Here is a 13,122-nt window from a genome sequence, read left to right as displayed (position 1 = left end):
GATATATTTAAGATGACAGTTTTGCCCCATTGCCCAGGCTGGAGTGCAATGGCACAATCACGGCTCTCTGAAGCCTCAAATGCCTTGGCTCAAGCAATCCTCCCGCCTCAGCCTCCCAGGTAACTGGGATTACAGGCATGAGCTGCCATGCCTGGCTACAAATCAATAAATAGTATAGCATCACAGAGTGAATAAGCACTGGGAAGAAAATGGGACGGTGGCTATGGTAGTGATGGGAATTTAGATCAGATGGGGAGAGGCCTAAGAAGACCTTTCTGAGGAGTGACATTTGGATCAAAAGGTAAGCAACAAGAAAGGGCCACCTGTGTGAATAGGGGGAAGGGACACAGAAGAGATGTTAGTGCAAGGAGGCTGACATGCTTGAAGGGAGAGTGGCGTAAGCCGACTATTGATGGAGCCTCCTCTGCACTAGGCACTGCCTTTAATGCTGAGACCAGGGGTACCCGGCTGGGGCCTGTCAGTTGAGGCCAGAGAAATTGCAGGGTTAGATCACATAGGGCCTAGGAGTTTATTCTTTTCTCCAAGCCCCTGGAGGTTTGCAACTGGAGGCTGACATGACCTGATGAATGTGTGCAAAGATTACCCTGGCTGCTGGGCAGGGAATAGACTCTGAGGAGCATGAGTGAAAATGGAGACCAGTTGGGCAGCTGCTGAAGTGGAACAAGGGGATGGGACCTTGGAGGTGAGTGGCATTAGGGAGGGATTGTGAGAAACGACTTGTAAATATACTTTGGGAAGGTAAAACAAAGATGATTTATTGATAGAAAGGATGAAATAAAATGTGAGGGAAGGAGAGCGTTCAAGGGGAATACTCTGATTTTTTAGCCTGTCATTGGTTGGATGGCGAAGCAGACAACAAAAATGGGGGAGCCTCGGCAAAGATTAGGGGTGGGGAAGCCAAGAGTTTCATTTGGAGCTCATAAGTTTGAAATCTCAGTGAGACTTCCAAATTGAATAGGCAGTTGGATGCAGAGATGTGGAGCTTGGGCCTGGAGATGCACATTGTTTGGAGATATAAATGGTGTTTATAGGCCTATGGTTTTATAAAACATCTCTTGGAGAGATAGAGAGAAACCAGAGCCAAAGATTGAACCCAGGGACACTCCACCACTTGGAGGCTGGGCCAGTGGCTGGAATGCACAGCAGCACAGGGCCTGGCGTATAGTAGGTGTTCAACCAATCTTTGTTGCTGAGGAAATCAGCACCAGCAGTAGTGACTGCTCGTGCAGTTTCTGGAGCAGCTTGCTTCTGAAGTCGGATTCATGGAAATCACAAGCTTGAGGACAAAAGAACAGAGATGTTTTGCTCACTTTAGTTGATAGATCTGATCAATTAAACCTGTTTTTGGAAGTGATGTGTGGCTATCTTATTGAAGCGGCATCGCTGTCTGGGGTAAATAACTGGGGTTAGTTAACTTGTGCCAAGAGGATTAAGGACACGGACATATGTGGGTGAGTTAAGCAGCAGAATGTTTAATAGGCAGAAGAAAGGAGAGAGGAGAGCAGCTCTCTCTCTCGTGAGACAGAGGCATCTGAAAAGGGAAAAGTGGTGGACCACAGCATATTTTATAGGCAGGCTTGAGGAGGTGGTGTCTGATTTACATAGGGCTCACAGATTGGTTTGACCAGGTGTGACATTTACATAGTGCATGAGAAAGGCTGGCTGCCCCACCCAAATCTGATTACGCAAATGGACTTTCCACTTGGCCATCTTGTCTGCTCCTTACTGCACTCATAGCTGGCAAAAAGAGAAGATGGAGCTGCCATTTTGAACATGCTTAGTCTTAGGTACTACATTCCAATGGACACAACTGCTGGCATTCACCCATGCAAGCTTCCCACTTGCTTGTCTATTTCTGCAGCACGATTTTACAGGCTGCTCTTTGTTAGAAAAGGATTTAGGGGCTGCCTTTCATTAAAAGGAAAATCTTACCAAGGACTTCCATACCCTCACTATCTGCCTAAGTAATTTCTTTTTAACTCCCATATCATTATGGTTCTCTGAGGTTGTCAAACTGAAGCTGCGGAGCAAGGCTCTGACAGCCTGCGGTTCCGTGAGAGAGGAAGGCAAAGCTCTCCCATGCACATCACCTGTCTCCTCTGTCTTTGGTGGAGAACACTAGCATGGGGCACCCAGGAGCCTCCCATGGTCCCTGGATATTCCAACACCCAGGCGGAGATCTATGATGCTTTCCTCACTCCCAGTGCATTTCATAGACGTCAGCCTGGCATCACCGGTTTCACAGCTCCCCAGAGCTCTAACAGACATTGCCTAATTGAATCCTCACTGCAGCCCATCAGGCAATGACTATTTTCCCTTATCTCCCAAGAAAAGAGTGAGGCTCAGAGAAGCCTTGTAATCAGCCCCAAATCCACAGCTAATATATATCTGAAGCAGATTTGCACTTAAACCAAGACCCTCTGGTACCAAAACCTTGCTGCTTTTTTCAGGATGAGAAATGGAGGCCCCTGGGAACACCTGGAAAACTGAGGCAAGCGGCCTTGCACCCATACACTAGGGTTCCCACATGCTGCTAATGATGCAGGATGCTGGTGTTCTGTCCCAGCCCCCGCTACTTACCCCTTACCCAGCCCCTCCCTGCATTCCAGGTAGGGGGTGCTCTGATCTTTCCTATAGAACGAGATTCCAGAGCCCCATCTTCCAATTTCCCCAGAGGCCTCCCTCCTCCCTCTCAACATTTTGCCTACACCTGAAAGAGGTGAGTTGCATGCCAGAGACAATAAAGGGCTAAGGAGTGTTTCCTAGAGCTCACCTTGTCCCCTGTGGCTCAGCCTCTCAAATCCATCAAATCCAGCGTTGGTGAGCTGCCAGCCCGCCCACCTCATAGGCCTAAGGCTGACTGAGGACTTGGGCTCGCTGGACTGACCTATCTACTCACTTCCTCTTTTGGCACCAATGCTTTGGCCAGGCTGGTAGGTAAGGCCTTCCTAAGTTAAAGAGGAAACCTCCTTTTCAGGAAGTTGGGAGAAGCCAGTATTCAATAATGGAGATTAGGTACTAGAACAGGCCAAAGGTCAGAAAGAGCCACGTGCTTCTGGTATAAAGAAGCGCACCCCACCTATCCATCCGCAGCACAGACATAAACACAAATGAAAACTAAAATCACAGGACACGGGTGACTATATTTTAATGAATCAGAGTCTGGAATCTTAAGCCCCAGAAACTTTCAGGAAAGGCAAGCAGATTCACTGACCCCCACGTGTATCTTTATGTGTAATGAAGGTTTTATGGGAACTGAGGGAAGATGGGGAGAGAAGGGCAAATTAAACTCCTAAGATAAATAGAGCTGAAGACTGAGAGCTAATCAGAAGTTCTCAGATGAAACTAGATTCTTGATGTTGCTACAAAACGTTTCTTTCTGATCTGCCATCGCAGTAACCTGGAAAATACAAAACAAAGCCATTAACGACAGAAAGTGGACCCAGTTTTTATGTAGATAATGAACATCATGATGGCCTTGGAGCTGGCTTCATTCAAATGCTTCTTAATTCGAATGCATCACAGCAGATCGCAACCCTTAAGGTTACAGGTGGCTGTAATTCATAAACACCTTCAAGGCTGTTTCTGAAACCCACTGAATTTCTCTGGATGTAACGGGGGTGGAGAGAATAAGACTTGCTGGATGAACAGGGCTTCCTTTGATTTCTCTTAAGTCTGCCTTATTGCATTGCAAAGTGTCGGGGGCCATCCTCAGCTTTCAGGAAGTGGGGGCCAAGGCAGCCTGACCTGGGACACAGTGGTGATGGTTTTATAAAGTGTTTCTATGTCTCATGTCATGTGTCACCAGATGGTGTGGCACAAGGGACTTCAGAGTCACAAAACTCTAGGTTTGCATCCAACTCAGCTACCTATTAAAGATTTAGGGCAATCTTTAATCATTCTTCATCATTGTCAGCCTCTGTTTATTCATCTGTACAATGTGCATAATCTGCTTCCTAAGGTGCCCTGCTGTGGTGGAATCCTCGCCGGCCTTACATTTAATTTTGAAGGGTGAAGCTTCAAAATCAATTTGATTTTGGTCTAAGTTCCCATCTGTTTGGTGTAGTGGGTCAGTTCATGACCAACAGAAATGCTCCATTTTGTTTAATTATTATTATTTTTTTTTTTGAGGCAGAATCTTGCTCTATTGCCCAGGCTGGAGTGCAGTGGTGCGATCTCAACTTACTGCAGCCTCCGCCTCCCGGGCTCAAGTAATTCTCCTGCCTCAACCTCCTGAGTAGCTGGGATTACAGGCTCATGCCACCACACCTGGCTAATTTTTGTATTTTTGGCAGAGATGGGGTTTTGCCATGTTGGCCAGGCTGGTCTAGAACTCCTGAGCTCATGTGATCAGCCCGCCTCGGCCTCCAAAAGTGCTGGGATTTCAGGTGTGAGCCACCACGCCTGGCCCATTTTGTTTAATTTTTTTCTACATTTTAGCATTACTCTATTTGGATTTTGAAACCCAGTATCCCATAGCAATGAGTGAGTGTCCATTCAAACTAAGTGGAGCTCTTTCCTCCACAATGTTCCTGGTTTTAAAATCAAGATCAGACAAGGGTAATATCTCCTAAAAGATCCTATGGTTGTTCCAGAGAATCTCAAAACCCCCAAGTGAGGAAACCCAGCTAGTCAATGTCATGGCTGTTTGGTTTCATATAGAAAAAAGAAGGTGCGTTGAAATCATTCTCTTTGGAGTTTACTACATTGATGCCCCGTGGAGTTTTTCCATCAATGGTCACATGAGCTGCCCACCTCTTTACTGGGCTGCTCAATCCCAAACAATCTTAATTCAGTCAAAATGGTTTTTTGGGACAGTGTAGCCAGGGGTGACCACAGAAATGGCCCAAGGAAGCAGAATAAAAGGAAAAGAGAGCCCACTGCAGTGTTAGTGCCAGTGAACTGGACAAAGGCCTTTACCCACACCTGCGTGAGCCCTGTGAGAAAGCCAGTGAAAAATCTGGCCAAGCAGGATCAGGATTTGGCCTCAGAAAGGGGCTCCCAAGACCCCCTGTTTTCTCTGGGGTGCAGACGAAATGAATTTCACTAGCATGTGGGCCCAAAGTCCAAACCCACTGCCCTGCAGGAAGAGCCAGGAGGCACCCTGCACCCCACTCACCGTTGTGGACGATCAGCCTGTACTGCCTGGCCAGGCACAGCTCCTCCTGCCGCTGCCTTACAATCTTCTGCGCTTCTGGGGGCAGGCCGTTGGGGTCCCGGGAAAATACGAAGGAGTAGCTGTCAGCACAGGTGCCGTCGAGGTTCAGGAGGCGGCAGGAGTACTGCACGGCATACGTGTCGTAGTCCGTGTCGATGATCCAATGGTCATCATCTGCAAGCCAGAAAGCCACCATGCCGATCAATGCCTTTCCCTCATGGGCTCAGATGTCGGAGAAACTCACGACCAGGCCTGAGAACACAGTGACTTCCAGAAGCTGGTTTTATTTCCTTAGGAAGCAGGACACTTCAAAGAATTCTGACAGCTTTTATAAAATTTGGCAAATCAGAAACGATCTTGTTGTCCTTTATTGAAAAAAATCTTGGAGTCAGGGAAACCTCATTCACTTCAATAATCATCTCTCCCTGTGATTATGTCACTATAAATGTGACAGCATCTTTCCAAAGAACCACCAAGAATGTGGGCTCATCAAAAGCACAGAATAAACCGTTCTACTGTCGCTTCACCATCTACTCTCCAATAATATCTGTGTCTTTTGTGGCTAATATCTGATGGCCACCAACTTATGTTACCCCCAATATTGGCTTATGTCTTTCTCCATCTCTATCAGCTGGTTCCTAATCAACTCACTAACGGGGCTGCCCCCTGCTGTCTCAGTCCTCTGGAGGATGCTGCGCCCATGGTCACGGCTTCTCTGGCTCCATCCTAATTCTGCTTATTAATGCTACTCACTTCTTTGTGCTGGCAAAGAGTAGGTTTTGCCTTGAGGACACAAGAGGCCCACCATCTGGCATCAGATATTCCTTCTCAGACCTTGTCCTCATCACAACTCACAGAGGCAGAGCTGAGCCACTGAATTTAGATTATATGTATTCCTCAAGGCTGAAATGTAAGCCATGAAGAATAAGAGTAAATGAAAGTGGTAAAAATATCAACGAAGGCAGGAGAAGAAAGAACATTAATTAGAGTATATGTGTGGCCGGGCGCTGTGGCTCGTGCTTGTAATCCCAGCACTTTGGGAGGCTGAGGTAGGAGGGCAACTTGAGGCCAGGAGTTTGAGACTAGCCTGGGCAACATAGTGAGACATGGTATTTATGAAAAATGAAAATAATTAGCCGGGTGCGGTGACGTGCGTCTGTGGTCCCCCCTACTTGGGTGCTGAGGTGGGAGGATCACTTTGAGCCCAGGAGGTCAAGGCTACAATGAGCTAGGTTTGCGCTACTGCACTCCAGCCTGAGTGAGAGTGACATTCTGTCTTAAAAAAAAGAAAAAAGAAAAAGAAAAAGAAAGAAAAAAAGAACGTATGTGAGTGATTTGCCACAGAGAAAGAACAGTGTCACCCTACATTGAGATAAAAGTGCCACATCTCTACTTAATTTAACCTTCTTATTGACATAATACCATGATTGGGACTTTCTGAGCACTTAATTATGTGCCAGTCACTGTATGGACATTCCCATTTGCTTTCTCGGTTACCTCTCACATTGATCCAAAACTGCACACTATCATCCTCTACTTTATAGGTGAGGAAACTGAGGCACAGAGAGACTTAATAATTCACCTAGGGTCACAAAGAGCAGGGCAGAACTGGGATTCAAGCAAGGGAGTGTGATCCCAGAGCCCACATGCTTCACCTCTACACCACGCTGTCTCCAGACAATCAGTACACTGGCGGGAGAGGGGCAAGAAACAAAAAGGCTTTGTGTCTCCATCTCAGGCTCAGGTGTTGGGGCAAGGGGTGATGCTCCCTCTGCAGTGTTCCAGTTGGAGAAGCGCAGAGAGAACTGGATCCCCCTGCGTTAGAGGGTGTAAGGCCATCTGGAATGCTGGCCCTAAGACGCCTCTGGGTGTGCCTCTCTGAGAACCCCTGGAGTGCCAGCCTAGGATGGGGTTCAGCCCAAACCCAGGCTCTGCAGGAGGGCTGTCCCAGGAGTGGGTGTGGAGCCCCTCTCTTCAATTCACCCTAGGCCTGCCAGGAGAATAAGCCACTCCTGTGCCTTGAGGCTGTTCCAGGGTAACAGTGTCAGAGGTGGGGCTGAGGAGATGTTCCAGAACCATGACTGCTCAGCAGGGACCATAAAGTTATTCAGCAGAAAGGCTGGGAACAGAAGCCACAGGGCTGCCTGCTGGGCCTCACCCTAACCACTGACTCCCCTCACAGGCTCCAGAGTATCTGGGTGGTCTTCCTCATCCTTGGATGAAGTCATTCCTTCCCTGGTTATGAGGATCACAGCGTCTGTCACAGGCACCCTCAGACACGAAAACACTTGCCTTTGAAATGTTACCTCGACTCATGATCCAGGCAGCTATTAGCTTGGCCGATCGGCAGCTTAACTTTTTTTTTTTTCCCTCCAAAATGGTCGCCAGCATGTAAATTTTGACAGAGGAATTAAGTAACTTTCAATACTTGGATTTAGTAAAATTGGCTACTGTTCTTGACTTTAAAAGAAGGCCTAAGTTGGTTTGGTTAATCTCCAGGCTCTTTTGGCTGAATAATTCAAAGACGAAGAATTTAAATCATAGTGACCTTGACCAGGCTCTCCCTTTTAAGAGTATTTGCCAGAGATGAACTGCCAGAGCACTGCGAGAATGAGGTTGGTTCTCTAACCTCCTCACACCCGGCAGCTGGGCACGGCTCCTCTGGAGAACCAGACACCCCCAGCCATTTCCAGACTGCAGCTAACCGCATGCAGTGGAGCTAGGGGCAGAGAGCGTTGGAGGCAGTGGCTGTGTGGCTGGGAGCCCCTGCCTCCCCTCTACCATCCTAGGAAATGGGGTCACCCTGTAGCTGCATGTACACTGTACCTACACAGACTGGTTTAGCAGTTTGGACTGCCAGTCCCAAAACCAAAGACAATGCTTGGTAGAGGGTGCTGTCTCGGGCAACCTGGCTCCATTGGTCTGTTCTGTTGCTCACTGCTGTGGGCCTGGCATGTGTCCTTTCAGCTCCCTAAACCTGCATGCTCCAATCATCTAAAGCAGCAAGACCAGGTGGGAAGCTCCCTGTGGTTCTCAGGCCTAACAGTCCAGCTGAGCCAGCCAGGCAACAAATTTAATGCTATTTCTGATGCATTGTCAAAATACACCAACAGGCCCCAGAAAAGTGAGTGGAGTCTGAGGCCTTGACACCTGAGTAAGCCAAGATAACTCTTCAGATTGAATTATCTAGACCAGTGGTTCTCAAACTTCATTGTGCAGAAACAGCATACCCAAGGAGCAAACTTAAAATGCAGACTCCGGGGCCCTGCCCTTAGAATGTCGGACTCAATAATTCTGGGTTTGAGTCCAGAAATGTGCATTTGTTAACAAGCACCCTAGTGTATTTAGATATAGATGGAACAGGAACCCTGACTTTGAACAACACTAATGTAAACATTCAGGCCTGCATTGTTATTCAGCCTGACAAGGGCCCCTTTACCAGCAGAGTGACAGACTTTATCTGACAGAAGGACACAAGGAGAGTCTTTGTCCATGTCTTTCTGCAAGAGCACAAAACAATGATGATCATAGCTAATGTTTATTGAGCACTTACTATGCACTAGGCTAAGCATTTTCACAAATTACCTTAATTAGTCCTTCCAATGATTCTATGAAATAGAAACTATTCTTTATCCCCATTTCATAGTGAAGGAAGTCAAATCTCAGGGAGGCTAGCCTGTATTCAACCAAGACCTGCTGATGGTAGTATCCTCAACCCGAGACATCCTGCTTGCCGCTGGTGGAGCCAGAAGGGAAGACCAGTACAGAGCATGCCCAAGGCTGGAGCAGCAAGCCACATCAGTCTGTTAACACTGACATTCACGTTCAACTGTAGAGATTGATCACATTTAATTTTAAAATAATTTGACAACAAATTTCATGATCGTTTGGCCCTGAGTTACTTTCTCTCCATAAGCGCACCTCATTTTAAACACATTCGTTTGGTGAGATGCATTGTGTGGAGCAGGGAAGAGGCTGAGGATGCAGCCCACTCTTGGAGTGGCCTTCAAATCCCTCTGTCCAAGTCAGTGTTTAAAGCAAGACCATGGTCAGGGAGGAAACTGGCACAAGGAATGAAAGTAGAGTTTGTTAAGATGACCCCAAAACAAGCATGTAAAACAGAATAAGGTAGGTGCATCAAGCCATGCCATTTGCGAGATACTCAGAAAACCAAGGGATCGTTTGTGCCTTTTTACAAGCCCTGGGTTAAGAGGTGTCACTAAGTGCCCAAAATTCACCGTGTGCCCCTAGGCCAGTCACTTCTCTATAGGCCTCAGTTTCTTCACTTCTAAAACAAGAGACTTGAACCCAGTGGTCTCCATGGGTCCTCCCATTCTAGACCCAGAATCTAAAGCTATGATTTCACGACCAGGGAGATAACTAAGCAGCCATCATATCAAACACTTACAAAGAACTCATGTCTCAGGCACCGTTCTGAGTGCTTTCTGCCTGTTGACTCATTGCATCTTGCAACACAACTCCATGTGGTAGGTTCTATGATCATTTCACTTTGCAGATGAGGAAATAGGCACAGAGAAGTGAAGGAACATATTTAAGGTTCCACAGGTAGTGGTGGAGTTGGGATTTGAACTTAGGAGGTCTAATTTTAACTGGGCGGGCTTAACTACAACACTGCACAGCTTTTTTTTTGAAATGTAACCTAAGAAGGAATTTAATTGTTAAGCCTTCCATATTACAGTCATCTCACTTATAGCAATCACTTTCAAGATTCTAATACTTTTTCCCCCTCCAAATGAAATCCTGATAAAATACCAATATACAAGAGGCAAAAGCAAACCAATCTGGTTTGATATGGGGAGGAGGCAAGAAACAAAATGCTCCCTTCTCATTGGGTCATCTCTGACCCTGTCCCTAAAGGCATTGCCAACAGAATCCTAGTCCATTAAGGAGCACATCTCGAAATGCTATAGAGCATATGTGTTTCCTCTTTCTAAAAACTAGTAATCTTGTACCTCTGGTATTGATTTTTGTAATCCATTATCAGAAAAGAATATTTTACTCTAAATAAATCAGTTTGGGACGTTTTGCTGCACAATTTGAAATAATTTGTATTATTTCCAAGGATAATAAATAAAAATAAAGCTTCTCAGCTTTTTCTCTACCGGGTATGGTGGCTCATACTTGTAATCCCAGCACTTTGGAAGGCAGAGATGTGAGGACGGCTTGAGCCAAGGAGATCAAGACCAGCTTGGGCAAGCTGGGGAGACCCTGACTCCACAAAAAATACAAAAATTAGCCAGGCATGGTGGCCCATGCCTGTAGTTCCAGCTACTCAGGAGGCTGAGGTGGTATGATTGCTTGAGCCCAGGAGGTTGAGGCTGCAGTGAGCCATGATGGCGCGACTGCACTCCAGCTTGGAGGACAGTGAGACCCTGTCTCCAAAAAAACAAAACAAAACAAAAATTAACATTAAAAATTAAATAAAATTTTAAAATGCAATTTCATCCAACACACAACTTTAGAGGAAGTCCAAGAGTGTGGTGTGCCATATATGGAGAGCAATGGGTTACAATAAAGGACACTTCTACCCTGGATCACCAAGCAGAGAGAGTCTCCCTGAACAACCCTTGGTCCTATCTCACGGGAGAGCTCAAACAACACTTTGCAAAAGCTGGTCTGGATTAGGAGTCCCTGTAGTTCAGGGCCACCTAATCCTGGCCTGAGATTTGGAAGCCTGGCTTCTGACATTGGCTCTAACAAACTTCTTGCGTGTCCTTGGGCAAAGTTCTCTTCGCCTCAGTTTATTCATCTACATACTGAACCCCCTCCAAAAGGTTAACTCTCCCTCTCTAAGATTCCATGATATGTGCCCCATGGCCCGCATTATTCTCTAGCTGCCAAGTAGATTCCCGATTTGAAACTTCGGATAAATGGGGAAAAAAATGGGAAAAAGGGCATGTAGACACTGTTTTCTCATGATTAGGCCAAATTTTAGGATGTTCTTCTACAAGTCCTCAACATCGCTCCCCTCCACATCTGATTTTCACAGCTTAGGGGAAAGGGAAGAGGCCACTGCCACAGCACACTGTGCCTGGCTCAGAATCTCAGCATCGGCAGGCCAGGCACTTAGAAGGCATCCATCCCTATGCACAGTGCTCCCTCCATCCTTGGATAGGGCTCTCTCGGCCTCTGCGGGAGCCCCAGATAGTCAAGGTGTCTCAGGGATTCAGCCCAAAGAGACGGAGGAAATGCAGAGCTAGGTGGAGTGGTGATGTGGAAGGCAGGAGGAGAAAGCATGGAGAAGGCACACACCTTGGCACAGTGGCTGGTGGGGAAAATGACACCTGACAAACCGAAAGGTCCTTTTGAGCTTAGGCCAGGTTTCATGAGCTGAGGTTTGGGGAGGGGCTAGGTAGCTGCTCCCAATCTTGTCCCCCTAACCTTTCCGCAGGCCATTCTTCCTAAGGGTAGGTACCTCTGGAGAAGAAACCCAGCAATTTGGCCCCGTAGGGGCCCCATTCCCAAGACAGTCCCACAGAGCTGACTACTCACTTCCTTTCTGGAGAAAGGAGGCTACGCCCCAGTACTTCATCTTGAACTTGGCAGGGTCCTCGGTGTCTGTGAAGGTACCCACCATGTCTGCGCACACGTCCCAGTTACTGCAAAAGCCAAGGGGATCCTCAGCCAAGCCGGGCAAAGGGCTTCCTCCCTCTCTCCACCCACTCGGTGCTCCCTTCCCTTCACAATTCCCACGTGGCAATCAGCAGGCAGGGCCCTTGGGGGACCCCGGAGCGCAAAGGGCGCAGCTGCCCCGGCGGCCACTGACTTCAAAAGACGGACTCGACCCTTGGCCGTGGCGCTCATCTGGCCGGTCTCGTCCACGGAGAACTCCGCGACGATGTTGTCCTGCAGAAAGAGGCCCTCGGGGTCCTTCTTGGCCATGGCGTACCAGGTCCCAGAGAACTGTGAGAAGGATGACAGCAGGGGTTTGGCGTCCGAGGGCGCACGGCGGGCCGCGGGGAGGGCGGGGATAGGGGTTGGGACCTGGGCCACCTGGGCCCCCTGGGCCGATACCTACGCGAGCCTTGTCGAAGTTCTCCTTGACTCGGAAGCTGCTCACTCGGCAGTCGCGCTCCGCCCGGCCGCTGCCCAGCGCCGCCAGCAGCAAGAGCGCCCACACCCACTTCATCTTGCCCAGGAATCCGCCCTGCGGGAGACGCGCCTCCGTCAGTGCCCGGCAGCCGACCCCCGGGCCGCCGTATCCCACCCCACCCCACCCTGGCCCATCCCGCCGCCGGCCCCGAGGCCCCGGCTGCGACTCACCACCGGGAGGGGAACCGCGCGCAAGCCTGGCCGCCGCGTCCGGGCGCGCGTGGAGCGAGGGAGGCGAGCGCGCCGCGGCCGCCCAGCTGCTTTATAGCGCCGGGGGGAGGGGGTCGCGCTTTCGTAACCGCGCGGGGTGAAAGACCGAAGGGGAGGCGCCGGGGGCACTTGCATAACGCGCCCTGACTCACCGGCGCCCGGGCACGGGCAGGGTCCCCGTGGGCCGGCCTCACCTCCAGGACAGCCTCGGGCACGGTGGAACGGCCGCGCGGGGTGGCCTCGGCCAGGCCAAATGCGCCAGCGGCCCTGGCTCAGTTACCCTGCACTCGTGCCAGCGGCCGCCAGCTGCGGTCTAGGGTGGCCTCCGGGGCCAGTGGCTCTGGCAGGAGGCTCGAGTCAACCTGGCGGGAAGACCGTGGCCTCACAGAGCGAGAGCGGACCCGCGAGGCTCCCTGGTGCGTGAGTGCCCAGGCCCTGGCCATGCCACATTGGCGCCTCCGTCTGCCTTCTGAGGTCCACTTGTGCAGGAATTTTGGAATAATTCATCCAAGTAGTTTTTCATTTCATAAAGGATGTATTTTACTCTCTTTCAGGAGCGTTGTGGTGCCCTCTGGTCAATATTTGTTCTTTAGTTTCAACATCTTTAAAAGCATTAAAAC

The 13,122-nt window shown here is 49.0% G+C and overlaps 1 protein-coding gene across 2 annotated transcripts; it reads right to left on the bottom strand.

Moving 5' to 3' along the window:
- Positions 1-3,144: 3,144 nt before the first annotated feature.
- RBP4 (retinol binding protein 4) lies at positions 3,145-12,873 on the bottom strand. 2 transcript variants are annotated; one of them, XM_012505827.2, is made up of 6 exons: positions 12,655-12,873; positions 12,219-12,347; positions 11,967-12,103; positions 11,693-11,799; positions 5,141-5,353; positions 3,145-3,421 (listed from the first exon to the last, which is right to left on the bottom strand). In XM_012505827.2, the coding sequence occupies exons 2-6, from the start codon at positions 12,327-12,329 to the stop codon at positions 3,384-3,386; spliced, it is 606 nt and encodes a 201-aa protein (XP_012361281.1). In that variant the 5' UTR covers positions 12,330-12,347; positions 12,655-12,873; the 3' UTR covers positions 3,145-3,383. The 2 variants fall into 2 exon arrangements, with proteins under 2 accessions (XP_012361281.1, XP_003255281.1); XM_003255233.3 differs by lacking the exon at positions 12,655-12,873 and adding an exon at positions 12,464-12,586.
- Between the last annotated feature and the right edge of the window lie 249 nt (positions 12,874-13,122).

The sequence above is a fragment of the Nomascus leucogenys genome, chromosome 3 (genome assembly GCF_006542625.1).
Source record: "Nomascus leucogenys isolate Asia chromosome 3, Asia_NLE_v1, whole genome shotgun sequence".
In the NCBI taxonomy this organism is placed as follows: Eukaryota; Metazoa; Chordata; class Mammalia; order Primates; family Hylobatidae; genus Nomascus; species Nomascus leucogenys.
Note: the sequence above shows the minus strand (reverse complement) of the source record. Positions and strands in the feature narration are given on the sequence as shown.

What these genes read in the sequence shown, in the direction of transcription:
- RBP4 (XM_012505827.2), bottom strand. Translation starts at nt 12,329, where the DNA reads ATGAAGTGGGTGTGGGCGCTCTTGCTGCTGGCGGCGCTGGGCAGCGGC. An exon ending in CTCCTTTCTCCAGAAAGGAA is followed by an intron (nt 5,354 to 11,692) that starts GTGAGTAGTCAG and finishes TCTGGCTTGCAG; the next exon opens with ATGATGACCATTGGATCATC. An exon ending in CAGGCTGATCGTCCACAACG is followed by an intron (nt 3,422 to 5,140) that starts GTGAGTGGGGTG and finishes TGTATTTTCCAG; the next exon opens with GTTACTGCGATGGCAGATCA.